The sequence below is a fragment of the Vulpes vulpes genome, chromosome 2 (genome assembly GCF_048418805.1).
Source record: "Vulpes vulpes isolate BD-2025 chromosome 2, VulVul3, whole genome shotgun sequence".
Taxonomy (NCBI): Eukaryota; Metazoa; Chordata; class Mammalia; order Carnivora; family Canidae; genus Vulpes; species Vulpes vulpes.
The window spans coordinates 58,101,812-58,128,900 of NC_132781.1; the positions used below are offsets into that span (position 1 = coordinate 58,101,812).

General features: G+C 48.4%; 1 protein-coding gene and 1 non-coding gene across 3 annotated transcripts in view; one reads left to right on the forward strand and one right to left on the reverse strand.

Moving 5' to 3' along the window:
- The first annotated feature begins 6,229 nt into the window (after window positions 1-6,229).
- Window positions 6,230-6,339, forward strand: LOC112928037 (U6 spliceosomal RNA). Its single transcript, XR_003236670.1, has one exon. It is a non-coding gene; the product is annotated as a U6 spliceosomal RNA (small nuclear RNA).
- A 6,349-nt stretch (window positions 6,340-12,688) lies between these two features.
- Window positions 12,689-27,089, reverse strand: part of OLFML2A (olfactomedin like 2A) — a 30,542-nt gene continuing 16,141 nt past the window's right edge. Inside the window, exons 3-8 of one of the 2 annotated variants that reach the window (XM_026009284.2) lie at window positions 26,142-26,249; window positions 24,470-24,679; window positions 22,374-22,620; window positions 19,637-19,867; window positions 18,432-18,617; window positions 12,689-17,043 (exon numbers count right to left, since the gene is read on the reverse strand). In XM_026009284.2, the coding sequence (XP_025865069.2) occupies window positions 16,439-17,043; window positions 18,432-18,617; window positions 19,637-19,867; window positions 22,374-22,620; window positions 24,470-24,679; window positions 26,142-26,249 (1,587 nt within the window). In that variant the 3' untranslated portion in view covers window positions 12,689-16,438. The remainder of the gene's footprint in view (window positions 17,044-18,431; window positions 18,618-19,636; window positions 19,868-22,373; window positions 22,621-24,469; window positions 24,680-26,141; window positions 26,250-27,089) is intronic. The other variant, XM_026009285.2, reaches the window with a different exon arrangement.

Sequence of the window (27,089 nt, forward strand, 5' to 3'; positions counted from 1 at the left end):
AGCCATTGCGGGCCCAGGGCCAGGACACTATGAGCCCAAGATGCAGAGATGGGAGGGGATGGAGGCCAGGGCTGGGGCCTGTATTTCCTCCACTGACATATTTCATTTCGTAGGCGTCTCCCACCAGCATGAAACATAGTTCAGCCTCTTTGCCCCCACCCCTGTCCCATCTCATCCTCCTTCCACTTCTTGTGTCAGCTGGAATCCATCGGTTGTCCTCTCCGTCCCTTGGCTCCCACATGGAGTCAACCCCAAGTCCCTCCACTGTTGGACTCTGTATTAGTCTGGTGGGGCAGTCATGACAAAGTAGCACAGACTGAGCAGCTCGAACGACAGAGGTCTATTCTCTCACAGTTCTGGAAGTTCTGGGTGGAAATCAGAGATGAAGGTGTCCTAGGGTTGATTCCTTCCTAGGCCTCTCTCCTTAGCTTGTTGACAGCTGCCTTCTCTCTGTGCCCTCATGTGGTCCTCCCTGTGTGCAATCTAGTCCGCATCTCTTCCTATGAGGACACCAGTCAAACTGGATTAGGGTCCATTCTCATGACTTCATTCTACCTTAATTGCCTCTTTTAAAGTTTCTGTCTAGGGAAACCCAGGTGGCCCAGCGGTTTAGTGCTGCCTTCAGCCCAGGGTGTGATCCTGGAGACCCGGGATCGAGTACTGTATCGGGTTCCCTGCAGGGAGCCTGCTTCTCCTTCTGCCTGTATCTCTGCCTCTCTCTGTGTCTGTCATGAATGAATAAATAAAATCTTAAAAAATAAATAAATAAAGGCTCTTTCTCAGGGACACCTGGGTGGCACAGTCGGTTAAGCGTCTGCCTTCAGCCCAGGTCCTGGTCTCAGGGTTCTGGGATCAGCCCTGCGTCAGGCTCCCTGCTCAGTGGGGAGTCTGCTTCTCTCTCTTCCTCTGCCCCTCCTTGCGCCCACATGCATGGGTATGCTCTCTCCCTCTCTCTCAAGAAAATAAATAAAAAATCATTTAAAAAACAAAAAGGAGTAAGCTCTTTGGTGATATCGGAGTTAGTCCTCATGAACCCTGTGGGGTAGGTGCTGTCATTAGCTTTATTTAATAGATGAAGAAACTGTGGCACAGCGAGAGTGAAAAGATTGCTCAAGATGGTACAGCTAAGAGTTGGGTAGGGCAGGACTCAAACCCAGGCATTCTGGCTATGCATCCGTGCCCTTGACCACTGCACTCAGTGTGCTATGCTGTCTTAGCCTCTGGCTCAGCTGTTCTCCCTGCCTGAAATGCCTTTCCACTCCTTCTCTGCCTGGCAAACTTCTATGTATTTTTCAAAACCCATTTCAAATGCCCCATCCCTTGGATGATAGCCTCTGCTATATGCCATGCCCACTCAGCAATCATGAGTGCACCAATCATGGTTTGAAGTGGTTGTTGTGACTGTTGTCTGTCTCCCTGGGGACAGGTACCAGATCTGATCAATCTCGATGTTCTCCCACACATAATATGGGTCAGGTACGGAGGCAGACCCCAGCGAATGAATGAGTGAATGAATAAATGAACCAATAAATACTATATCAAAAAATAAATAAATAAACACTCTATCACATACAGATTATTAACATGGGAGTATTTTTTTTAAAGATTTTATTTATTTATTTATTCATGATAGGCATAGAGAGAGAGAGAGGCAGAGACACAGGCAGAGGGAGAAGCAGGCTCCGTGCAGGGAGCCCGACGTGGGACTCGATCCTGGGTCTCCAGGATCACACCCTGGGCTGAAGGAGGCGCTAAACCGCTAGCCACCAGGGCTGCCCTACATGGGAGTATCTTTAAGAGGAAATTCCAGTTCTTTATTAAAAGAGCCAAATGTTTCAAATCCCCTAAATTCCTGCTTTTGGAGAAAGAGAAAAGCAAAACACAAACACATATCATTTTTCTCATGAAAATTTACCTTTTTACCTCATTTTAATCTTGAGCCCAGCAGACAGCCTTTTGGACCTTTGTAATACACTCTGACCTATCCCCTGGAGGACGGAGGAGGTTATCTAAAACTCCAGGAGGGTGCTCCTGCTGGGGGATTGGGGAGGACAGGAAAATAAAATAAAGAAAAGAAGAAATTCTTAGCACCCCATGGGCTCCTTCCACATCCTCAATAGTTGAAAATGACATTTTTTTTGGTTTAAAATAATAATAATAATAAAGGCTTTGTTTTTTTTATAAATGACTCAGCCCCTTATAAAATTGAAAAAGATTTAAACCTCCCATGAAAGGACAGAGAGGAAAATAAAATTACTCTATGTCACCATCACCCCCAACTGCTTACACATTTATATAGTCATTTAGCTACGCCTAAGATGTGAGCACTCTGCTGTGTGTTATATTTTAATAAAAAATCTCACCACCCAGAGAAAGCTCTTGATATCATCTTCCAGATCTCACATCTGCCTCTTGTAACATATTAATGCATTTGTCTAGGGGACAGATTTTCATCAAAGAATGACCTATGTGATTATTTAGTTGCAACTGTGGCCAGAGCTGTGAAGAAAGTGCTGGTTCTTTGACCTAGTCAGTGAAGACAGGGAGGGCTTCCTGGAGGAGGTGACAGGTTGATGTGAATATAGACATGTTAACCTGGAGAGATCAGGAAAGAACATGTCAGGTAGAGGGCAAGCCTCTGGAGGAGGAATTCCAATGTAGCCACCATGGCTGATGGCCAGTTCCCCTTCTTCCATCACTGTAGAAACCAGATTTTGTTCTGGTGTCTACCTCTCCAGCCATTAACTTACTACTTTACTCAGGTAAATCCTGATGAGTTTAAGTGGATCACAGTGATCTTCATTCCTTTGCCAGTGGTTGAGGGCAAGGGAGGGCACATGGTCCAGTTCTGACTCTGGGGAGGGGGAAAATAATCTGCAGGAGGATTTCTGGGAAGGACCAGCTAAACTCCTTTCTGCCTCTGGACACCCTGGTGAGGATGTGATACTTGGAACTGCTGCAGCCATCTTGCATCCCTGAGGATGAGACCATCTGGCAGTGGCCGAGCCAAAGAAAGCAAGAATCTGGGTCTTCAGTGATGTTCTCTAGTCTTTGGATAAACAATTCTGTACTGCCCTACCCAGGACTTCTTGCTATGCAAGGAAAACAAGGTCCCTTGTTTGTTTTTGAATTGGGTTTTGGGGAATTTGGTCTATTTGGAGGTGGGGCCTGAAGAGTTTTTCCTGCAGTAATTGCATATTGTTTTTACCTGGATTGTGAGAGTGAGAGCTGATGAAGATTATGACCATCATCCTCCAAAACTGTCCTTTGGCTCTACTAAAGCCCATCAAAGAAGATAACCTCTAATTCAAGAGGCTTTTGAGGCTTGAACGTAGAGAGCAATGGGAGAGTGCCAGAGGTGTGTGCATGGAAGCCCTGTGAAGCCCTGGCAAGCCCTGGCTGTGCCCATGTTGTCTAGGTACTCTTTGATATTAAACAAAAAAAATTTTTAAAGATTTTATTTAGGGATGCCTGGGTATCTTAGTGGTTGAACGTTTGCCTTGGGCTCAGGGTGTGGTCCTGGAGGTCCAGGATCGAGTCCTACATTGGGCTCCCCGCGAGAAGCCTGCTTCTCCCTCTACCTATGTCTCCACCTCTCTCTCTGTGTCTACCATTCAGTGAATTTTAGTATAGTCACAAGATTGTTTAACCATCATCACTATTTTATTTCAGAACATTTTCATCACCCCATAAAAAATCCACATATGCACTGGTAGTCACTCCCCAGTTCCTACTCCCCCAGCCCCTGGCAATTGCTAATCTTTCTGCCTCTATAGATCTGCCCATCCCAACATTTTACATAAATGGGATCACATAATCTGTAGCCTTTTGTGACTGGCTCTCCTCTCACACCAGGCATGCCATCAGGTAATATTCTCAACAAATGCAAGAGCTACTGAAATTACCTCCAGTTACGAATAGTACTTTTCTCCCTTGTTATATATACATAACATTTTTCTAAAAATAAAACCATACTCTACGTGGAGTTTTCTATTCTTTTCTTAAATTATTATTCAGTAAAATATTGAGGAATTTTTCTATGTCAGTAGTGTATAATCCTTTTTAATGTCTATAGAATAATTTGTGAGGTTAAAAAATTATTTTGGGGTGCCTGGATGGCTCAGTTGGTTAAGTGTCTGACCCTTGGCTTCGGCTCAGGTCATGATCTCAGAGTCTTGAGATCAAGCCCCACATAGGGCTCTGCACTCAGCAGGGAATGTGCCTCTCTCTCTCTCTCTCTCTCTTTGCCCCTTCCCTGTTCTCTCTCTCTAAAATAAAATACATAAATAAAATCTTTTTTAAAAAATAATAATATTGGTTTGAGCTCAGTGCTTAAGCACTCAGGCCCACAAGGAAGGCAAAGGTTGACCCCCTTCCCCATGGGTCTTTAATGCCTTTCCAGCTTTTTGTGACTGTAAATGATGAGATGAGCATCTTGTATGTACATTTCCTTAAAGTTCTAGATATAGACTATGGGCCAAATAGCATGCATTTTTATTTCTTTTTATATTTTCCCAAATTGTTCTAGGGAAAGGTCAGATCAGAAAGGCTGTGCATTACACTGAAGCAATGTAGCTTCTGGACTCTAACTGCCTGAGTTTTAATCCATTTTCTACTGCTCTTTAAAGGTAGGACCTGAACCTATCTATGCCTCAGCTTCCTTATCTATAGAATGGGGATGATGAAAGTGCCAATTTCATACGACTGTTATGAGCATTGCATTAGTGTGACACATGTAAGCAGTGGTTCTCGACTGGGGGTGACTTTACCCCTCAGCAGACATTTGGCAAAAATGTCCAGAGACATTTTTAGTTGTCACAACTGGGATGTGATAGCACTGACATCTGATAAGGAGAGGCCAGAGAGGCTGCTAAACATCCTACAATGCACAGGACAGCCCCCCTTCACCAACACAGAATGATCCAGTCCCAAATGTCAATAGTGCTGAGATTGAGAAACCCTGGTGTAAAGGCCTAGAATAAGCTCTCATCAATGTTGCCTGCCATTATTTACACTGCCACTAGCAGAACACAAGAATGTGCATTTCCACATGTTTTGGCCATACCTTACAAATCCAAGTTTATTTTGATGAGGAGGACACTGTATGGTGGTACATTTCGAAGCCATCAAAGGAGCATTTCCTTATCCCTTCACAGGCCTGACTACATGGGATTGGCCTCCATTCTGTCTATGGGTTTCCAGGGTCCAGGGCTGACAGTTGGGTTCAGCTAAGGAAACTTTGGCCTTGTGAGCAATAGCTTCAGAATTCCTGGGATTACCTGTGTATGTGTTTGTCTCTGAATATGTAGATACAGGGACATGTGGTGGGTAAAGGGTAGATTCTGAAGTCAGATCTGAATTCTTCCTAGTTGTAAAGACAAATTACTTCTCTAAACCCTTTTTCTCCATCTGTAAAACAGGATTATTGTATGGATCAAATAAGATAATATAGCTCCATGCCCAGTTCTTAGTTTGTGTTAAAAAATAACAGGTATAGTTTATTCAGTGACTACAACATTCAGGCCCTCTGCTAAGACTTTCCACATTATTATTCAACTTCATGGCAACTGCTGTGATAGTCATTGCTACCATCTCAATAAGGTCAAGATTGCATGTCTGTCTATCCAGGTACAAGGGAAAGCTACTTGTTGAGCTTTCAGTCAACATTCCACAAACATTTGCTGAGCGTTAGTTACTATGTTCCAGACCAGATGCTGGGCACTGGAGGATCAAAGGGGCTGCCATTTCTCTCCCAGTTGTATTAAAGAGGTGGGGAGGCCTGGCTGGTTCAGTTGGTAGAGCTTCTGACTCTTGATCTCAGGGTCATGAGTTTGTGCCCCACGTTGGGTGTGGAGCCTACTTAAAAAAAAAAAAAAGACATATGAAGAGGTAAACAAATAAAAACTACAAATAAAACATCAGGAAAAAGACCAGACATAGTAGCTTTCACTATACATGTAAATGGGTTAATTTCCTTTATGAAAACAAAAACAGGAAGAAGACAAGTGAAAAAGCAGAAAAATAAAGTTTAGTTATGTGTTATTGATGAGGGAACTAAAACAAGCCTTGAAAGAAAAAAACTCTAATGAAATAGCCTGTACTGATAAATTATAGAATTATATTTCAGATAAATAACAAACCATGCAGAAGGAGGTGGATAGAACCAACCTGGGTAACTTTTGAATACAGAACTTTGATATATACTCTCAGTCTGAAGACAAAAAGAATTGTGTCCTCGCTTTGACAACACATATACTAAAATTGGAACAATGCAGAGAAGATTAGCATGGCCTCTGAGCAAGGATAACATGCAAATTCGTTTAAATTAAAGGGGCACCTGGCTGTCTCAGTTCGTAGAGCATGAGACTTTTGATCTTGGGTCGTGAGTTAAAACTCCACTTTGGGTATAGAGCTTACTTTAAAAAAAGATTTAAAAATTGCAAACAATTATTATTATTATTATTATTAAAGATTTAATTTACTTATTCATGAGAGACACGGAGAGAGGGAGAGGTGTAGGCAGAGGGAGAACCAGGCTCCACGCAGGGAGCCTTATGTAGGACTCAATCCCAGGACCCCAGGATCACGCCCTGGGCTGAAGGGAGGCACTCAACCACTGAGCCACCAAGGCTTCCTGCAAACAAATATCAAAAACTCTACCTAACAGGCTTGTTTTTCATACTGGCATAGATCAGCAATTCTAAAACTATTCTCTGGGTACTGGAAGATTGAGTAAAAGATGAAATACATTGAGGATATTGAGAGCTAGGTTTCTCACTGATATAGAAGGGACACATAAATATGCCATGGGGAAGGCCAGGAAGAATGTTGTGATATTGGCCTGGAATAGGAGGTAACAGGATGAACTCCTGGATTTATATTTAGGTATGCATGTATTTCCTAGTTCTGTTCACTGAGAGGATCTAGAAACAATGAGCCCACCTATTGGCTAGCTCCTTGCTTCTAAATACCATCTTCTTCCAAAGGAACCAGAGCTCTGTAGAGAAATGGCTGATTTCTGCACCAGGCCAGAGAGAGTGGAAGATGAGCCTGGGTCATTTTTTTGCACTTGAAAGTAAGCAAGCACTCAGCGAATAAGAGAGACACAGCAAAAGGCCATAGAAGTCTAGCCTGAATGAGCTCTCATTCCAGACATATCTGCAACAGTTTGGTTATCAAGTAAATAATGAGAGTAATGAATTATCACCTATGGAATAAGATTAGAATTCATGGCCCATCATCCATACAAGCATATATGTACATCTACTGTAAGCTCTTCTTTACAGTAGAATGCTAATAACAATAGAAATCTTAAGTCACAATTTTGTAATCATCAGGGTAATAATTACTATAGATAAGAATCATTAAGATATAAACATAAAGGGTGAAAGTTTGATGAGGAATAAAATGTCTGTATAGTCTCAACGTACTCCCCTAGAATTTGTGAGTTATAAGGAGAAATTAGTAATTGTATAGTAGATAAAACTGGTAGCACATGCCTTAACTAAGTGACCAAAATAACCATCACCTATAATGGGACAACTTGACATCAAGTGCTTCACTCCCCTGCCCCCTTTTTAAAAGATTTTATATTTTTGAGTAATCTCTATATCCAACAAACCCACAACCCTGAGATCAAGAGTTGCATGCTCTACTGACTGAGCCAGCCAGGCTCCCCCCAACCAGGGCTTCTCAATAGGATGCACTGAGAAAGACAATAATTATTTCTGCCCCGCCTGAAACATCCGTACCTAAAATGTGTAGCCTGATTTAATCATGAAATATCTGACAATTGCATGGAGCCTATTTCTCCCTCTGCCTGTGTCTCTGCCTCTCTCTCTCTCTCTGTGTCTGTCATGAATAAATAAATAAAATATTTAAAAAAAGACCTGTAGATTAGATAGAATGTTATGTCAATGCTGAATGTCCTGATTTTGCTAATTGTCCTGTGGTTATATGTGTGTCTATGTTCTCAGGAAATAAACACTGAAGTATTTAGGGTGAAAGGAGCATCAAATCTGGAACTTACCTTCAAATGGTTCAGAAAAAAGGATATACCTAGAAAGAGAATAATAAAGCAATGTCGGGATCCCTGGGTGGCGCAGTGGTTTAGCGCCTGCCTTTGGCCCAGGGCGCGATCCTGGAGACCTGGGATCGAATCCCACGTCGGGCTCCCGGTGCATGGAGCCTGCTTCTCCCTCTGCCTGTGTCTCTGCCTCTCTCTCTCTCTCTCTCTCTGTGACTATCATAAATAAATAAAAATTAAAAAAAAAAATTAAAAAAAAATAAAATAAAGCAATGTCAAAAATGTGAATAATTGGGATCCCTGGGTGGCTCAGCGGTTTAGCGCCTGCCTTTGGCCCCGCCCCGGGTGTGATCCTGGAGTCCCAGGATCAAGTCCCACTTTGGGCTCCCGGCATGGAGCCTGCTTGTGTCTCTTCCCCTCTCTCTCTCTCTCTATGTCTATCATGAATAAATAAATAAAATCTTTTTTAAAAATGTGACTAATCAGCGGACATGGAGGAAAGGTATATGGGAATCCTCTGTCCTGCTCTTGTAACTTAGAACCTTGACTTATTTCAAAGTAATAAGTTAAATAGAAAAAAAGAAAGAAGCCTGTTTGGATTCTTTTCTTTCTTTATTTTTTATTATTATTTTTTTTTTTTTTTTGGATTCTTTTCTTTAAAGAAGGTATTTTCCCTCCAGACACTCATTCATAAAAAAAAAAAAAAAAAAAAAAAAAAAAGACATTCATGTGGTTGCCTCTTCAGCAAGCCTAAACTCTTGCTTAATGATTTCAGTAAACATCCCAATCTCAGAAGCACACTGAGATTTGTTTATATGGTCCTCATTCCTCAGCCATGCAGTGCTTCTGGAGCATCAAGCCTTCCAGCCAGCTTAATTGACAATATCCACTGAAGGATGGTGCATTCTCTGTATCCCCAGTGCTTATCCCTGAGCCTGGCCAGAGCAGGAGCTCAGGGTAAAGTTTGTGAAACTGAAAGATTGAATTATCTGATTGCCTTCAGGGGAATAGCAAGAGTTAGGACTGAGGCGGAGGGGGGGGGGGGGATGGAGAGGAACCCCACTGGCCTATGATGGGGCAGGAATCCTTATGCAATGTCTGGATCCTGGATAAGAAAGCTTTGGACACAGCAGTGCCTGAAAGCCTCCATCCTGGGTCTTGCTGATGAGAGAGTTGTGTGGGAATGGGCAATCAGGAGAGAGAGCAGGGTGCATTCCCCTCTGCAGTGGCAACTCAGGACTAATCCCATCAGTGCAGTTAGGGGGTGAGCAGGATGACAGCCTTGGTAAACTGCACCGCAGGAGTCATTGGAAGTTTACCAGCCCCTTCTGGTTTGTTAAATTCACTGGTGGCAAATGCTGAGAGGTCTCTGGCTGCCCCTCTGATCTTGATTTGATCTTGTGAGTCTGGGTATAGGGTTTTCGGTCTGACTTTCCAAGCTGCCTTGAATCCTCACAATTCAGCTCTTGAAGATGCTCAGATTGATGGTGCTCCAGGTGGAGGTATTTGGAAATGTGTGGTGATGGATGAGACTGAGAAGGCCAGTGAAGGCCCAAAATGTCAATCATGGAGTGTGGTTTGATCCTCAGAGCAATGGGAGGAGCCATGGGACAGTGATAGGTAATGGAATGAAATGGTCCAATTTTCATTTTAAAAAATTCACCCTAGCAGCTGAGTTGAGGATCAGAGGGTAGGAAGAGACAAAAAACAGAAAGATTAGTGTGGAGGCTGCCACACAAATCTAGACAAAATCTTGAGCGAGAAGTATTTTTAGACCTTGCTCTAGAATAGGAATGGTAAAATGTAGCATGTATGATCCTACCCTAACTTTTTATTCCCATGGCAGAGATTACTAATCTCTCAATTATGCTGGGCCTGGGTGGGCTGCTCCCATAGACAGTCATAGACAGCCATTACCGATCGATCCAAGTAGGCACACTAAGTGAAAGAAATTTGCCCTCTGGGCATCAGTTTTGGCTTACATTTGCCGACAATTGTCACTTTGGGTCTGCCTTAACCTGGGGAGTAAGACCAAGGTCAGTCTTCGAGGTCCCTGACAGAAATCATGCCTTGCCTGGCTGTATGCCTGCCATGTTCCCACTTAGAGCTTTTTCACATCCACTATCTTTTTTTTAAAAAATATTTTATTTATTTATTCATGAGAGAGAGAGAGGCAGAAACACAGGCAGAAGGAGAAGCAGGCTCCATGCACCAGGAGCCCAACGTGGGATTCAATCTGGGGTCTCCAGGATCACACCCTGGGCCGAAGGCAGGTGCTAAACCGCTGCGCCACCCAGGGATCCACACATCCACTATCTCATTTCAACCTCACAACATTTCTGGAAGGTCAAGCTCGTTATTCCATTTTACAGATGAGGAAACTGAGCTAAGGATCTTCCAGGATTCCACAGGTGGTAGGTGGCCAAGCTGGGATTAAACTGAGCCCAGGATCCTTCCACAATAAGCTTGTCTCAGCTGCAGCAGCTATTTGCATCTGTTAGGGCCCCATGCAGAAAAGCCAGAACAGGTTGGGGCAACAGTGACTTGGAAACAATGGCTTTGCTTGTCAATAAAATCCTTGGCTTAAAAAGACCTGGGAAACTTGACTTTCTAATCACTTTTATGTAATCCGCTCAGCGCTGAGCTTTGGAGAAGGAAAGCTCTGGCCCCTGGGTAGGGGTGGTGGGGATCGCTGAGGGGGTGCTGCACAGATGGTAAGGGGCGGAGGCCTCTCACTGTGGAAGAGAATAAAGTTTCTGTCCTCGCACAGTTGGAATGAGGGCCCCGGAGCCAAGCAGCCAGGGCCAGGGCGGGGCCAGCCAACCTTTGGCACGTGAAATGCCACCCTGTGCTCATGGCAGATAATTCTCGGTAATAATTCATCCCCCCTGGCAGGCACGCATCCTGAAAGCCCTGTCTGTTCCTGCCTCATGGGGTCCCCACTGGAATGTGGGGGGGTCGAGGGGCTGGCCCCAGACGTGGGCAGAGTTCAGACAGTGCTGGGTAGGCGGGACAGCATCTGGGCACTGCCTGGGGGCAGATGGAGCCTTTGTGCTCTGTGCCCTAGAAACCCCACCCCCAGCTGCAGCCGCCCCATAGGGGAGAAAAGGCTGACATGCCAGGCCGAGGCCTGCTCTCTCTGTTCTCTCTCCTGTGGCAGCCAGGGCAGAGGATGCTATTCTGGGCACAGCCTGGCATCTGACGGATCCACCCCATTGTGCTCATGGCATGCTCTTTCTGAGCAGTGGGAGGGGGAGCAGCAGGGGGCCTCAACCCTGAATGCACAACACAATCTTCTGGGGAACTTTTAAAATATACTAAATCTCAGCCCTCCACCAGAGACTATGCTATATTGGTCTGTGGGGGTACGTGGGCATTGGCACCCTCCACAGTCCCCAGTGGCTCTGAAATGAGCTGAGGTTGGTGCACATTTTGGAGGGTGACTCCGTAAGCTCAGCCACCACCAGCTGTGTGACCTTGAACACAAGAGGTAGCAGTCCGTGGCTCAGTTTCCTCATTTGTGCAATATGGACAAATGGACAAACCGCGTGAAGTAACTGGAAAGATTCAGGGACATAATGCTGCAAAGACTGAGCACCACCCCTGGCACATTGCACACACAGACTGGCCATGTTTGGGTCTGCACGGTGGCAGGAATGGCGCCCATCAGCACGTTAGCACTGTGCTTCTGGCTGGCTGTCCTGGGGGAGTTGGGACCCTTGTTATTGCCAGAGGCCACAGGCGCAGTCCCCAGCTCTGCCAAAGCTGGGGAGGGAAGGCCTAACTATATGTGTGTTTGTGTTTGTGTTTGTGTTTGGGGAAGTTGGTCTAAATCTGTGTCACCATCAGTGATCATCTAAGCCACCAGGTGAAAGGCCCTTAAATCACATGGGATAAGCCATTCCCTCTAGTCCTGTCCCTGGGATTACATCAAGGTCAATGTCCACTTGCTGTTGGTTTGTCTTTCGTACCCTCTGACATTTGCTAATCTTACTTTCTACACAAAGAGCAACTGGGCCAGGGCTCATAGGTGCAGTATCCACCACAAGAAGGCAATAGTGCTGCTTGTTCAGTGTCCCATCCCAGCCACCTTGCATGGTGGTCACTGACTTTTTTACTATTGTAATATTCCTCCTTCAAAAAATTGAAAATTAAAAAAAAATTGTTTTTGCTAGCAGCTTATTAACCTTCCCTTAGAAATAAAATTATTTTATTTATTTCTTAAAAGATTCTATTCATTTATTTGAGAGAGTTTACCCAATGGGGGGAGAGCAGAGAGAGAGAAACAGGCTCCCTGCTGATCAGGGAGCCAGATGTGGGGCTCCATTCCAGAACCCCGGGATTATGACCTGAGTTGAAGGCAGACACTTAACCAACTGAGCCACCTGGGTTCCCCTAAAATAAAATTATTGTAGTAAAAAGAATGAAATCATCTGAAAGGGAAATAGTAAACCATACTGAACAGTCAAGGGGAATGGCAAAAATCATGAAGGTCTGCACAGGAGCAACAAGTTTGGGAAACATGGGACTCAGATGCTAAGGCCTACCTCCCTAGTTCCACAACACTCTTTTTCCCAGGAAAATATTCTTTTTTGGTTATTAAATGTCTGTGTTGTGATAAGGAAACAGACCATAGTGTTCAGTGAAGACTTTCAAACAGAGTTTTTGATCATGTATTTATTTAGGTATATACCACCTTGTTGCAAAAAAAAAAAAAAAAAAAAAAAAAAAGGTATTGTGGCAACTTACAAATGTAGGTATAATACAATAGAGTAAAAATAAACAGATCAGGGTCAAGGCTAAAGCAGAAAGCTAGAATGAAGTCAGAGCCCACTCGGTGACTCAGTATAATTGTTAAAAAGTAATCTCAAATTTGACTTTGAGATTCCCAGCAGCCAAAGCAAAAGAGGAAACACGACTTGTTAGAAGAGTACTAACAACAGGTAGTTTGGGGCTTTGGTGTAGAAACAGACCTGGTTCAAATCTTGACTCTACTACTTGTTAGATTCATGACCCTGAGCAGGTTGCTTAACTTCTCTGAACTTGTGGTTCATTACCTGGGGGTAATGGGGGGGTGAAGGGAGGAAAAGTGAGGCCAACTTTGGAGGTTCCTGGGTGCGTCAGTAACAATGTGTGTAAAAGTGCCTTCTAGCTCTAGGATGGTGCTGCTTGGGTCCTCAGCTGGCCCAAGGCTTTGCTAAGCTGCAGGTCTTCAGTCATAAAAGGGAGTTGACATCTGTCCCCTCAGTCTCTACCCTGCCCAAGCATGCAGCACATAAGAGGCAGAGGGATCCCAACCTAGGCCTCTCTAACTCCTGCCCAGGCTCCCTGTCAACCATCAGTGCTGTGTCCTCCTGTTACCAGAGTGATTTCCAATGCTGTCAAGAAGAAAAATGATGCTTTGGAATATAGGTTTTCAGGAACACTCAAATTACTCCCAGGGAAACCCCAGCCTCACTTTTAGTGCCGCCCCCAAGGCAGAGGCTCCCTTCTCTCCTCTGCAGACAGAGCAAATTAAATATTCAGGCCTAGAAATCTCTACGGGGGAATCCAAGGTGGTAGCCAAAGCCCCTTCATGTGTTCAGAACACCGGAGACAGCTTCCTTTGCCTTCACATCCAAGGTCAGTAAGAAACACTGGGGCTCCCCAGTCCTGGTCCTTTCTTATTTGAAGTACTTGTTGCCAAATATAATAAAGTCCATGACAAAAACCTGTCCCTGCCTCCCATCAGCAATGGAATAAATTCCAATTGTCTTAGAATTTTCTTTTCTCTGTTAATTTATACTTGACTTTGTTCTAAATGTGATTGGAGGCAGTCCTTGGTTTGACATTCAGGGCTCTCTACAAGCTGACTCCAACCTCTTTCTTGGGTCTCCTCTGTGGATGCAGTTTGTGGCCTGGTCACAGTGAATAAAAGCCACCACTTCTGGAGCTGCTCTTGGAGTGCATGCAGTTGGCAAACAACACGTACTGACCAGCTCTGAAACCCGTATCTGCCACAGACTAAGGTGCTGTGTGACCTTGGGTAAGTCCCTTTACCTCAGTTTCTTCGTCTATAAAGTGGGCACATTCCAAGTATATACTTTCCCTGTTGTGATGATGCAAGAATATGCACCTGGCATGCTTGGCACACCTGATGCTCAGTCAGTGGTGATGATTAGATGACCTGATTTTGAGACCCAGCTCTCCACTCAACTGCTTACATGACAAGTGACCCATGTCTGGGCTTGTTTGACTATCTATAAAGTGAGCAAAAGAACTATCTACCACATAACCCACATACTAAGGCTTGAAAAACAGAAGGGGCTTAGTGAATGCTTGGAGGCTGCAGCTAGCATCATCTTCCCCAGAAAACAAGCTTGCTTGCCCTTTAATTTTCCCAAATCTCATCCTTTCTTTCCTTTTTCTCAAACTAATGAGCAAGAGGAGTCTGAACATTTCTTGCATGGTTAGGCTGTGATATCATGAAAGACAGTCTTGTAAAACCCACACCCAGGGCCAAGGGAAACGCAGCCCCCTGAAGAGGCTGTTCAGTGGAGCTCGCCGATGGCTGGGTGGGGGAGGCTGGATGTGTCCACCACTATGAGTCAGGCCTTGCTTGGCTGGCTATCATCATTCCTCTTTATTTCAGGGGTGAGTTACAGCTTAAACAAAACATCACCTGACAATGCTTGAAAGAAATGTCTTCTGCACAAAATGCATTTCCTTCCACTCTTAGGTTTGCAGCTGAATTTTCTAACGTGGCAGCTGGGTGTTCAAATACACAAATGTGCGTGAGCTGGCATGGGGACAGAATGAGGGGAGTAGGGACAGGGGGGTGTCGGGATGAGCAGTAAGTACTCTCAAAGGTGTTGGGATGGATTGTGTGCTCGGTAGTCTGTGGCCTTCCCAGGCAGAGCTGCCTGGAAGGAAGAATGAAGGCTATAGACAAAGCCCTTCTGGAAGATCAGCTGTGTCCTGTTGCTCAGTGTGGCCCAAGCCACTCTCTAAAGCTCTCTGGGCCTCTTTTTCCTTTACTGAAACAGGGAGTTGGACTGGTAAACTTCTTCCTAGCTCTAAAAATACTACTATCCAAAGCAGATGAGGTGCAGGCTTAAAGGCTTGTCCTGTGGACTGTCTGGGTCTGAGGCTCAGGGGAGCCACCAGCAGCACAGGTAACAGATGGTCCACCTGTGCCTCCTCAGCTCCAAGGCCTGGGCTCAGGGCAGCCCTGGCACCAACAACTCTGAAGCCTAGAAAAGCCCAGTCCATAGACCTCCTTCCCCTTCCTTTCTAGCTTCCACCCTCAAGCACTTCCCTGCAATCATAAGGTCCAATGCCTCTTCTGGACCCAACTGCTTAGATCTCCGCCTCCTCCAGGACCCCTAACCACGCCAAAAACTGCTAGGCCATTCCAACAAACGACCAGGTCAGGACTGACAAAGAAGGAATCGGTTTGATCCTGGCACCACCCCAGCCCTGGGTGCAGGGTCTTGCTCACGGCAGAACTGGAGGTATCCCTGAGTGGCAGGTAGGTTGTGGGTTCAAAGGTCCAGAGAGAAAGGACAACATGGAGCCCAGGCCCAGGTCCTCACCCTGGTAGAGTTGGGCCTGGCAGGCAGCTGCCTGCGTCCTCCTCAGCTGCTGCTGCAGAAACAAATGACAGCACTGAGGAGCAATAAGAGAAAGTAAACATAAATGCGGAGGGAGGGGACCTTGGAACAGGGGCCAGTATTTTTCCTCGGGGTGTGGTTTATGCTCAGTGGCTGGGTGACCACGGAGGTTTGGAATGTGGTTGGACAGAGGGTGAGGTGGGTGGTGATGGTGGGGTGACCAAAGGCAAGGAGCAGGAACATTAGCCAGGGAGCCTGAAGCCCAGGGCCACCAGCATGTCAGCTAGAGCGGGGGCCTGGGGTGGTACACAGCGCAGAGCCTCCAACAGCACGAGTGCATAGGTCCCAGAGGCCTCTACTTTTGAGTGAGAGTTGAGAGTACAAGAGAAACTATAAGAGTGGAAAGAGGCCTGGAGGTGTAGGGGAACACGGTCAGGTCTCCTCATCTGTAAAATAGGGCTATTGTGACAGCCTGGCTTGCCTCATCCAAACTGAGGCTACTTAGGCAAGTGATATGGTCTCTCTGAGCCTCAGTGTCTTCATCTGTTAAATGGGCTTAAATATCTCTATCTCTGAGGGTGCTACTGGGAGGATTGAATGGGTTTGTTCATGTGAAGCTCTTGGCATAGTGCTCTGCAAGTGGAAGGGATTATTAATCCACCTGGTGCCAAGGAAGCTTTATCCTGGCTGCACCACATGCCTAGCACCTGCCCCGGGCCTAGACTCCAATAAATTTTGCTGATGGAGCCCCTTGCAGGAGTTGCTGTGGGGGAGCCCCCATATCCCCTGCCACTCCTCTCCTGTGAGCACAGGTCCAGGCTCAGACCACGAAGTGGAGGGTGTAGGTGAGCTGGTGGCCGTTGTCCCAGGCGTATAATACCCGCTCCTTGGGATTGTAGTCGATCTGGGTGGTGTAGGCGTGCTCGTTGAGGAAGGGCAGCTGAGGGCGGGCGTCGGTGCCTGTGTGCGTGTCGAAGGCATAGGCCACCTGGCCTTCCTTCTGGTTGTACGTGTCAACGGCATACAGGATGCCGCACACCAGGAAGCAGTTCCCGTAGGAGTTCCGCCGCAGCCGTGTCTTCCATGTGGTCTCCCGGTGCATGGAGAGGTCGCTGGGGTCCAGGCGGCTCAGCACGATCACCTCGGGCTGGGCCTCATCGCGGTCATCCACAGCGGGGTAGATGACCCACAGGCCGCTCTCGTCCACGGCGAAGTCGATGTCTGAGTGGCCACGCCACTTCCAGGGAGTGGTGTCTTCATATACCACGTCGGGCAGCAGCGCCCAGGAAGCGACGAATCGCTGCCTCAGGTCATACTTGATGATGTTCTTGGTGAAGGCACGGTTGTAGTAGAAGGCCCCCTGGTACACCACATGGCCCGTGCCGATCCAGTTGTAGGGCAGTTTGTACATGTTACTCCAACGGCCTGTGTGGAGGGCAGATGGTCACGCTAGGGCCTGGCAAGCCACCCAGGGCTCTTGAGTGGCCCAGTAAGCAAGGAATACTGAGTAGGCCATGGGTTTGAAGTTGGGCCCATCATCTTATGTCACCGGGACTGTGAAGCAGGTACTGTTAGCATCCCATATGCCAAGGACAAAGCAGGGTCAGAGGGTTCAAGGTCACCCAGTTATGGATTGTCATAGCCAGGATTTAGACAGCTCCTGTGCTTTGTCTCAGAGCTTTTGCCCATGCTGTTCCTTTTGTCTGGACTGTCCTTCCCCATACTACTTGCCTAGCAGAATGCCTCCGTATCTTTCAGAGCCCGCTGCCAATGTTACCTCCTCCCGGAAGGCTTCCATGACCTCCCCAGGCTTGAGGGAGGGCCTCTCCTCTGGCCCCCCCTAACCCTTGTCTTAGCACTTTTCACTGGCTTCCTCCACACCAGCCTGTGAACTACTTGTGGCAGGTCCCAGGTCAATTTTGACCTGGCAGAGGAAGGACTTTGGCTGTTCCAGACCATATACCCTGTGACTCCACAGCTCCCTGGATAAATCCAAACTTTGATGTGGCTTACAGGGTCTGACTGAGCCTACTCTCTCCTTATGCTTCCCCACCTCCCTTCCATGCCATCCTGCTTCTCCTTGCCAGGCCTTGGCACACTCTGGGCTTTCAGTTTGGAACCCCCCCGCCCTTTCCCTTTTGCTTGGCTTATTCCTGCTCTCCCAACAGGGCTCAGCTCAGTCAGCATCACCTCCTCCTTGGGGAAGTCTTCTCTGATCTCGTTTGGGGTTCCACAGTCCCTTGAGCTCTCCCTCAAACACTACACTGAAATTATATCTTTCAGTGTAGAGAGGAGAGGTCTTTGCCTCTCCCATCTGTGCATTTCTGGTGGGTTGGTCTTGCCTAAATGACCCCCTCCCCCATCATGCCGCAGATCTGATAACCAAAATCCTGCCCTTCCCTGCCCAGACTTGCAGCTCCTCTCAGGCCTGGGGCTCTGCTCATCTGTATAACTGAGAGATAACCCCCACCCCATAGAATTATGAAGCTACCACGAGCTGATGCACATAGCAAGATTAGCATATAATAAATACTCGAGAAGAGGAAGCTCTTGGTTTTGTTGGCCTTGACAGTAAGTTATGCTCACAGGGGCAAGACCACATCCATCTTGTTGGTTGCCACATTCCCACTCCTGGCTCTGTGCCAGCCCATGGGGGGTGCCCTCAGATGCCCCTCTTTGGGGTGACTGATCATTTAGAGCTGGGCCAGGCTGGGAAAGGGAAAGGAGAGCCCAGTCTCCATGGGAGACCCTCCTCAGGCTGCCCACACCGTGGGCACCGTGCCACACCTCCTCCCGTCTCCCAGCTCTCCAACCTTGCTTGAAGTTCTCCAGATTGCGGAACTCCACCAAGCTGTTCCCATAGTAGTAGTTGGTGACATAGATCCTGTCATCCTTCGCGGAGGGGTCCTTCATCCAGGCTCCTTCATGGCGTCCATAGCTGTGATGCCTCACAGGGGGGTCCACGGCCCGCAAGGTGCCCTCACAGCTCATCTCTCTGCCTGCAGGGAGTGAGGGGTACTGCATCTGGCACTCAGACCCCAGGCCTCGAGCCAGAGCAACAGCCCCAAGAAAGTTTATCTGGGTCTTACCTACATCCCTCCCGGTATTTTCTCTGCAGCCTTTCCCCCCTTTCCTGAGGACCAAAGCAATGTTTGATTATTGTAGAAAACAGAACATTCAGCAAAGGAGAACGAAGAAAATAAAAATCATGAAAAATGTCATTATCCAAAGAAAAACTGAAACATGTTGTATTTCCTTCTATTTTTTTTCTTTGCATATACAGTCATGTGGACATACTTTAAAAAACTGTGGTTCTTCTGAATATATAGTTTTATGTATCCTGTTTTTGCCCTCCACTGAGCAATTTCTCACATCATTAATGGGTTTTTAATGATGTGATTTCAAGGCTCTACCAAGCCACCAGACAGCTCTGCCCCAGTCCCCTCAGTGTTAGACCTTCAGATTATTTCCAGTTTTCTGACATTGGAAATGGGCTGTGGGGGGAGCCAGATAAGTGGTAGCTGCTGTCCACATTGCAGATGGACCCTTTAGGAAAGATTCCAAGAAGCAGAATGCATTCAGACCAAAGCAGGGAATGGGTTTAACAATACCTTGTTATCACAGGTATCAAAGGTGCCCTCCAGGTCGGTGATTTAGTGGAAAATATTTCTACTGAAAGGCACAAGCCAAAGCTACAAACGTGGACATAAGAAAATAAAGAAGTGAAAATAGTTGCTGGATTGGATGATGGGATCCTAGGTGATGTGTTAGGAAGGATTTTGTTGAAAATACTGTTTGACTAAATGTGCTCAGACTTTCTAGAAAGGATCAAATAGTACACATTTTAGGCTTTCCAGACCATATACGTCTGTCCTGTATTCTTTTTTTCTTTTTTTTTTAACAACCCTTTAAAAATGTAAAAAACTGTTCTTTAAGCTCAAGGGTCATAAAAAAACAGGCTGCAGGTTGGATCTGGCCCAGGAGCTGTACTCTGCTGACTCCTATGAGGCCTACTCACCTTGGCTTGGAACATCTGGGTGTGAAGGTGGCTTGGTGGGCTGGGGCTGGGTGGTGGGAGTCGGGGTGGGGGTGGTGGCCGGATCTGAACTGGGAGTGTCAGAGGTCAAGTCTGCCCCTTCTGAGGCCCTGGGCCCAGCCTCATCATGTTCTGCTGAGTTGGGCTCTGGTGGCCTGCCCTCCAACCTGGGCGGCAGCTGTTCCAGCCAGGAAGTGCTCTTGAGGGCGTTATCTGTAGAGAGAGGACCTGTGCTCATGTCCTGTGCGGCTGCCCAGGATCCTCCCCAGGCCCACCTGGCTCCCAGCTCCGGGGCCATGGTGGAGAGAAGAGGGGCCTTCACATCTTTCACTCCTCAGGGTGAAAGGACTCAAAAAGTAGGTGGTAGGGAGACTTTATGGTCAGTAGACTGGCTCCAAGGCCCCCAGTTGAGTGATCTTGGCCAACTCCCCTGCCCTGGTGGGCCTCAGCCTCCCTTTCTATGAAACAAGAGTCAAAAGGCCCACTGTGTTATGCTACTGTGTTGATCAGAGGAAAATGTATACACCTCACTTGCACAGGTCCTGGCAAGCATGAGGTGCCAAATATGAGACCCCTGCCCTCCTAAGTGTCAAACACTTTATACCAATTCTTTCTTTCTTTCTTTCTTTCTTTCTTTCTTTCTTTCTTTCTTTCTTTCTTTCTTTCTTTCTTTTTCAAGAAATGGTTCAGGTTATTATTTTTTTTTAAAGATTTTGTTGATTTATTCATGAGAGACACAGAAAGAGAGGCAGAGACAGAGGCAGAGGGAGAAGCAGGCTCCATGCAGGGAGCCTGATGTGGGATCCGATCCTGGGACTCCAGGATCACGCCCTGAGCCGAAGGCAGGCACCAAACCATGGAGCCACCCAGGCATCCCTATACCAATTCTTTCATGTCCTAGACTCAACTCCAGGAGGCAGAAACCTGGCTCCCATTTTATAGACTTTCTCCTGGTCCTCCCCTCTGGAACCCAGCCTGCAGTTCCTCTCACCCAGTATTTGCCATTTCAGGCAGGGAGGGGGCAGGCACAGCCAGCCTCCCGTCACCTCCGGACCCCAGGTGTCTGTCTCTCTGTCTCCTCATTCATCTCCTATCTCTGATCTTGAGGCTGTCTGGGCACCCCCGGACCCCATTTCTCCCACCCCTGCTGGCAAGGCCTTTGCTGATAGGATGACTTTTTCAGCTCCCATGGGACCTGTATGGGGCCATCTCTGGGTCATCCCTGACCCACACACTTGTCTGGCTGGGATGGATGGGGTCTGGGTAGGGAAAACAGGAAGAATCAATGCCACATAGCAGGGCACAGAGCTGGGGAGGGGTCTGAGGCAGGCTCTGTAGCCCACTGATCTGGGTCCCCGTCCCACCAACTCGCTGTGAAACCTGGAGCCAGTCTCTTCACCTCTCTGAGCTTGTCTCCTTACCTGGATCTAGTGGAACAGCATGTATGAAAGTACACAGAAAACCTATTCCAGGGACAAAGGAAAGGGGATGGTGTGGCCCTCAGAGGATGAGGCCCTTTGACTCCACGACAATGACCCAACTTCTTCATTTTCTTTCCCTGCCAGGCTTCCTCTTTGCATAGGGTTCAGCCAGGCTCCATTGTGGGGCAGCCCTTAGGGATGGAACACACCCTCTAGGGCGGCCTGGCCTTGGCAGCCTGCCAGGGCAAGGGCTTTGTTCCCACGGGCCTCGCTGGCAGAGCCAGATGCTTGCAGCTGTTCTTGGGCAGTGCCCAGCCAGGGGTCAGAGGCTCTGTACTGTGGCCAGGCTGAGCTGGCAGGACTCAGAGCCAGTAGCTAGCACCAGGGGCTCTGGGAAGAGGCCCCTGAGCTTTGAGATACCAAGAATTTAGGGAGGGGGGTGGCTCTTGAAGACCGGTCCCTCACATTTCTATCTCCTGGCCCCTTAGACATGGGGTAGACAGAGGGCCTCAGTGAAAGGGGTGGTCAGCAGGACCCAGGTGGGGGAGCAGGCTTGGACACCTCTCTGGGACATGAGAGGGGAGCAGGCATTTGGGGAGGGTCTCAGAGGAAGAATCGGGAGCCACACCAGTGGGGATGGCCCTGAAATTTGGGTACTCTTGGGACTTTTCTCTCTCTCTTTCTCTCTTTTTTTTTTTGGTTAATTACTTGGTTGCCCTTCACTGTGATCCCCCATGGATTATAGGAAAAATACGAGACTCTGTGGGCTCTACTTTGGGAAAAAAAAGAAGTGGGAGACCATCCATTCCAAGGCCACTCTGGAAACAAGAGGTGCTCTGAAGGCTGCACATCACTTCCCAGAACCCTGGCCTGGCTCCATAGCCCGTGGGGCTCCCACCCCACCTGTGGCTGCCGCCTGGTCATGGGCATGTTTTTTTCCCTACTGGACTGCGATGCCTGTGTTAGGCAGATCTCTGGGGAGATCTGGCATGCACCTAGCAGATCCTCAGCAAATCTCTGATGGAAGAAGGGAAAGTCCAGGAGGGGCGGAGGCAGCTCAAAGTACGGGAAAGGAACTGGGTGGGCCTTTGTGTGGATTCTATTATTTCGTCCCAACGACCCCACGAGGAGCACTATCCCATCGTGTGGATGAGCACTGTATACCAAGAGGCAGTGGAGCTGAGATCTAGAGAAGACACTGGCTCCCCGGAGGCTACATCCTTGGGGTGTAGCCACCCATTAGCAACCCCCGACTCCCTGCCCTGTCCCTCCCAGGGTCTAGTCCTTCTCCAACTCACCGGCCACAGCCTCGGACACCTCCTTCCTGCCTGCCTTGTAGTAGGTAATGCCTCGGATCACGGCCTGCTGCTGGGCCAGGGTCCGGGGCTTGGCTGTGGGCAGGGGGAATCTGCCCTTGCCACCGTCCTTCCTTGGCTTCTCTGCCTTTAGCAGCTTCTCCTTAGGTTTGGTGAGACCTCGGTCAACAAAGCTCTTCTGCATGTTGCTGTATTTGTTATTGTCTTTGCCCTTCCCTCCAGCTGTGTCCTGAAAGAGAAGGGAAATGTCAATGTGGGGAGGTGGGAAGGGTGTCCTGGGAGGTCACAGAAGCTCAGCCTGTGGGGACTGGAAAGTGGTCATGCCGCTCCAGGCGGATCTCAGGGGCTCATGAACTCATGGCTTTCCTCCCATAGTGGCGATAATCCTGACTGGGGCGTGCCTTAGTTTCCCCATTCAGCTCACCAGCTTCCCTGCAGGCTTGAAGCCCAACCTGATAGGTTAGGTTCCTGTTCCATTTCCAAATCCCTGCACACTCACCCTCCCCGCCCCCAGGGTGTGTGTGTGTGTGTGTGTGTGTGTGTTACATTATACTGGTTAATTACCTAAGGAGGTAGCTGATCATAGGGGCAGCTTCCCATCCCTGTCTCGCTGGCTTGTGGATCTTCATTTGTGGTCAGGGGAGAGGTTCTCAGGCCCCGGGGCAGGGTGACAATCCATCTCAGTGTGCCCGGAACTTTCCCAGTGTTAGCATTGAGAGTCCTACAACCTGGGAAACCCTTTGGTCTCAGGCAGAATTGGATAGTCGGTCCCCAAGGCCACTGCCCTCAGTGCATGCGGTTTCTAAAGTTCTGTAAAGTTCCTTCTAAATGCCTCTGATGCCGGCTTGGCACAAGAACACAGGCCCTGGTGACATCACCCATTGTTAGGCGGGAGATACGGCAAGTACAGTATCTAGACCTTCTGTGCTGTGGCCAAAACAGCGTTGCTTTGCAGCCGTGGACCTGACCTGGGGATGAGCAGGAAGCCTGCCCTGGGCCAAGGCACCAGGCTTCCACCCTGTAGCAGCACACATAGAGTGCCCCATCATCACAATGTCAGCACAGGGGCTGAGGGGCTGAGATGAAGAACAGGGCCCGCTGGTCATGCAAGCCCATGCTCCAGTCCCTGGGCAGCGACCCTCTCTCCCTATGACCTCACCCTCTGCTTCCTCATCTGCCAAAAGGGCACCAATGGGCCCTCTTGCAGGTGGTCATGGGATTAACTGAGATAATGTCTGTAAGGAAGTCAGGTTTAGGCTTCAGGAATCCAATTTTGAGGATGTTTGGATTCCCCACACGAGACACAAGGCTGCAGTGGGGAATGGAGCGGCCGCGGCCAGCAGGTGGGTGGCTGGCCTCAGGGGCTCGAATGGCATTGGGATCAAGCCTGTACTTGCGTTTGCCAAGCACACGCCCTAGTGTGTTTCTACCATAGGAAGGAGCCTCTGTACAATTTGCCCACCTCTAGGGAGCTTCTCGTTATTGGCCCTTTTGGCAATTTTATCTGCCTAAGGGAGGGCCTTTTTCAAATGTGCATAAAGGCGTGTTATATATCTTGGGTGGTTCTGCCTGGTGTCTCTGCTCACTGTGCTCAGGAATATGGCATGTCTGGGTGTTTGCTGCAAGAATCATCCACCCCGGATTGGTTGATGAAGTGGTGTGAGTCTGTAGGGTCCCTGACGCATTGCTTACCTACCCCTGAGCAGGCCTGACCCCGCCAGCAGCCCTACCACACTAGGGGAGGCTAGAAGTGGTTTTGCGGCAGCCCACCTGGCTTCCCAGGGCCAGGCAGGGAGGGTCATCTCTACAGCTTTGTCTCTACTAGTTTGGAAATGGGAGTGAGAAGGCCACCAAATGCCTTCCCCAACACACAGACCCCTCATCTGGATCACCACATCTGTTCCCCGTTTACCTCTTTCAACTATGTGTGCTGCACTGCAGGCACCCTTACCCCCCATCTGGCCATGGGCCCTCCAGCTGTGCCAACCCTCAGCCCTACCGTTGGGACTGAGGTCTTGCCACCCTGTATTCCTAAGCCCACCCACCTCCTGGCCCCATCACCAGAGCCATGGCCTCACCTGAGCCTTGCTAGCAGGGCCGGGGGCTGGGGCAGCTGCTGAGACAGAGGTTGCGTCCTTCTGCAGCAGCTGGAGGCCCAGGCTGGAGAGCTCCTTCTTGATGCCCATCATGATGGCCGAGTGATTCTCATAGCGCTTCAGCTGCTCACTCAGGTGGCGCATGCTCTCCTTCACTACCTCATTCTCCCGGCTCAGGTTCACCTTGACGCTCTGTAGGGCAGGACTCCAAGGTCTTTCTAGTCTTCTCAGTCAGCTACCCCCCAGCACCACCACCCTGGAGGGGATATCCCAGCTTCTGCCATCAGGCTTCACTGCCCAGTCTCCTGAGCAGGGCCCAGGTATAGGTTTTGATAGCAGCAGCAGGCATGGATGGGTAAAGCATGCTGCCAAGAGACCATGTAATTATTAATGTCTTATTTAAAAAGTGAGTGAGTGATGTTTTTCCTTTGAACAGAGGAAGCCAGTTCCTCCCAAGTGAGACTGTTTTCTCCACCTCCACCCAGAGATAGCAATAAGCTTTTTTTTTTTTTTAAGAGTTATCGCTTAGTGAACAGAAGCAAAGCACAGATAATGCAAAACAGAAGATAATTAAAAAATCATTTCTTTGTGGCTACGGAAACCATTTCTGATTTGTTCCAGTCACAGCAGACATACCCTCCAGATCGTCTGGCTCACAGTTATATAAAGTGAGTTAGCATTTCCTAAGATTATAGGAGGAAGGGTCAAAGTAGGATAAATCCAGAGCCAGTGACAGGAGAGCCTGGCATGTACTAGGTGCACAGAAAATCCTGGTGCACAGTAGAAATCCAACAACTGATACTCTGCTCCCATGTTGGCAAGGACCTGGCACATAGTACATACACACCAAACACTCTTTGGATGACTAAAGCCACTGTGACCCCAATTTTGAGTTTTGTAAGCAGTTAATCTCCCACTCTTGGGCACAGGATGCCCAGGTGCCCCCTCCCTCCAGAAAGGAAGCTGGGAAAGGAAGCCCCCACACCCGCTCCTGGCAGCTGCATGTCCCCAGGCTCCAGCAACCCAGCAGGGGCCGGATGCAGGAAACAGGCAGAGGCCAGGCCACGTCAGCAGAGATGTGTGCCAGCAAACTTTGAACCTGCAGCCTGGATCCCCACAATTGCCCAACTCTGTCACTGCCCTCAGGCGGCAGTCCTGGCCACCTGCCTAGCCCTCCAGCACATCTGCACTGACCAGAAGACGCTCAGCACCTCTGCCTCAACTGCAACCGGGTACTGGGCCAGCCATGCGGTCTTAAGCCCTGCCCCAGTAGACCTGGCCAGTCCTGCACTTTTGTGTGGCATTTTATGGGACTTGTGACCTTGGTATTGTACAATGTGCGAGTCTTGGTCTTAGTGAACTGAAGGCAACTGCAAGTTCTTGCCAGCCCCCTCCACATCCTTTTCATGCAGTCAGCTGGTGCCTCAGTTTCTCCACCCAGCCTTCCAGCCTCCTGTAGGCCCATGACCCCCAGTCAGACCTTTTTTCCAAAGTGGGGACCCAGAGGCCTGCATCTCCTGCTCCCAGTTCCCTGCTGGAGTCTGGTTTTTAACAGCCACTGGGGTTAAGGTAGAATTGCTCAGACCCCTTCAGACCTGCCCCTTGGCCCCAAGTGTTGACCCAGCCTGGCTCCCAGGTAGACCTCTGTCCTTACCTCTTCCAGTGTGTTCATCTGGGAGGCCACCTTGTGGACATAGGCATGCACTTTCATCAGGTCCATGCTATATAAGGTACCTTCCAGGAGATCCACCATGGACTGTAGCTGCCAAGGAAAGGGTACAGGTTAGGGCAAGGGCAGAGCACAGGATCAGGCACAAAGGGTGCAAAAGGAGCCCCACCACTTGAAATGGCCTGCATGGGACGTCAGCACCCACTAGACCCAGCTTGCTAATAATCATCACAAGAAAAGCAATAGATTCCATCTTCTGAGCACTTACTATGAGGCAGGCACTGTATGAGGGGCTGTAATAGGCTATTTCACTTCATCCTCATTACACAAGGTATGTAGTGAACGCTAGAGGAGATCATTCTGCATGCCTGGGATCCTTCTCATTTGTTTCTTGTGCCCATACTTGGCTTCCATGTGCCTTCTTGACAGCCTGCATCTGTGACTTTCTTTAAAGAGACGTTATGTCCCCAAACTGCCTGAGAGAGTATGTCCTCCTGGGGCCGTCCTTAGGCAATGCCTGACAGGTGCAGGCATCCAAAAGCCCAGCTCCCTAGCCCCAGTGGGGACAACTGAGCGGTCATTCACACTCCAGCATCCCCTGGGGCTGGGGCTGGGGCTGGGGCTGTAGCTGTAGCGTGGCCTGAGCCCACACCTTACTGGGCTTCCTACTTTTTCCACTCCCACTTCTTTTACTTTGGTACCAGCTTCTCCTGGGAACATTTTCTTTCTTTCTTTTTCTTTCTTTCTTTCTTTCTTTCTTTCTTTCTTTCTTTCTTCTGTCTTTCTCTCTCTCTCTCTCTTCTTTATTTCTTTTTAAAGATTTATTTATTTATTCATGAAAGACACAGAGAAGAGGCAGAGACAGAGGCAGAGGGAGAAGCAGGCTCCTTGCAGGGAGCCTGATGCGGGAATCGATCCGAGGACTCCAGGATC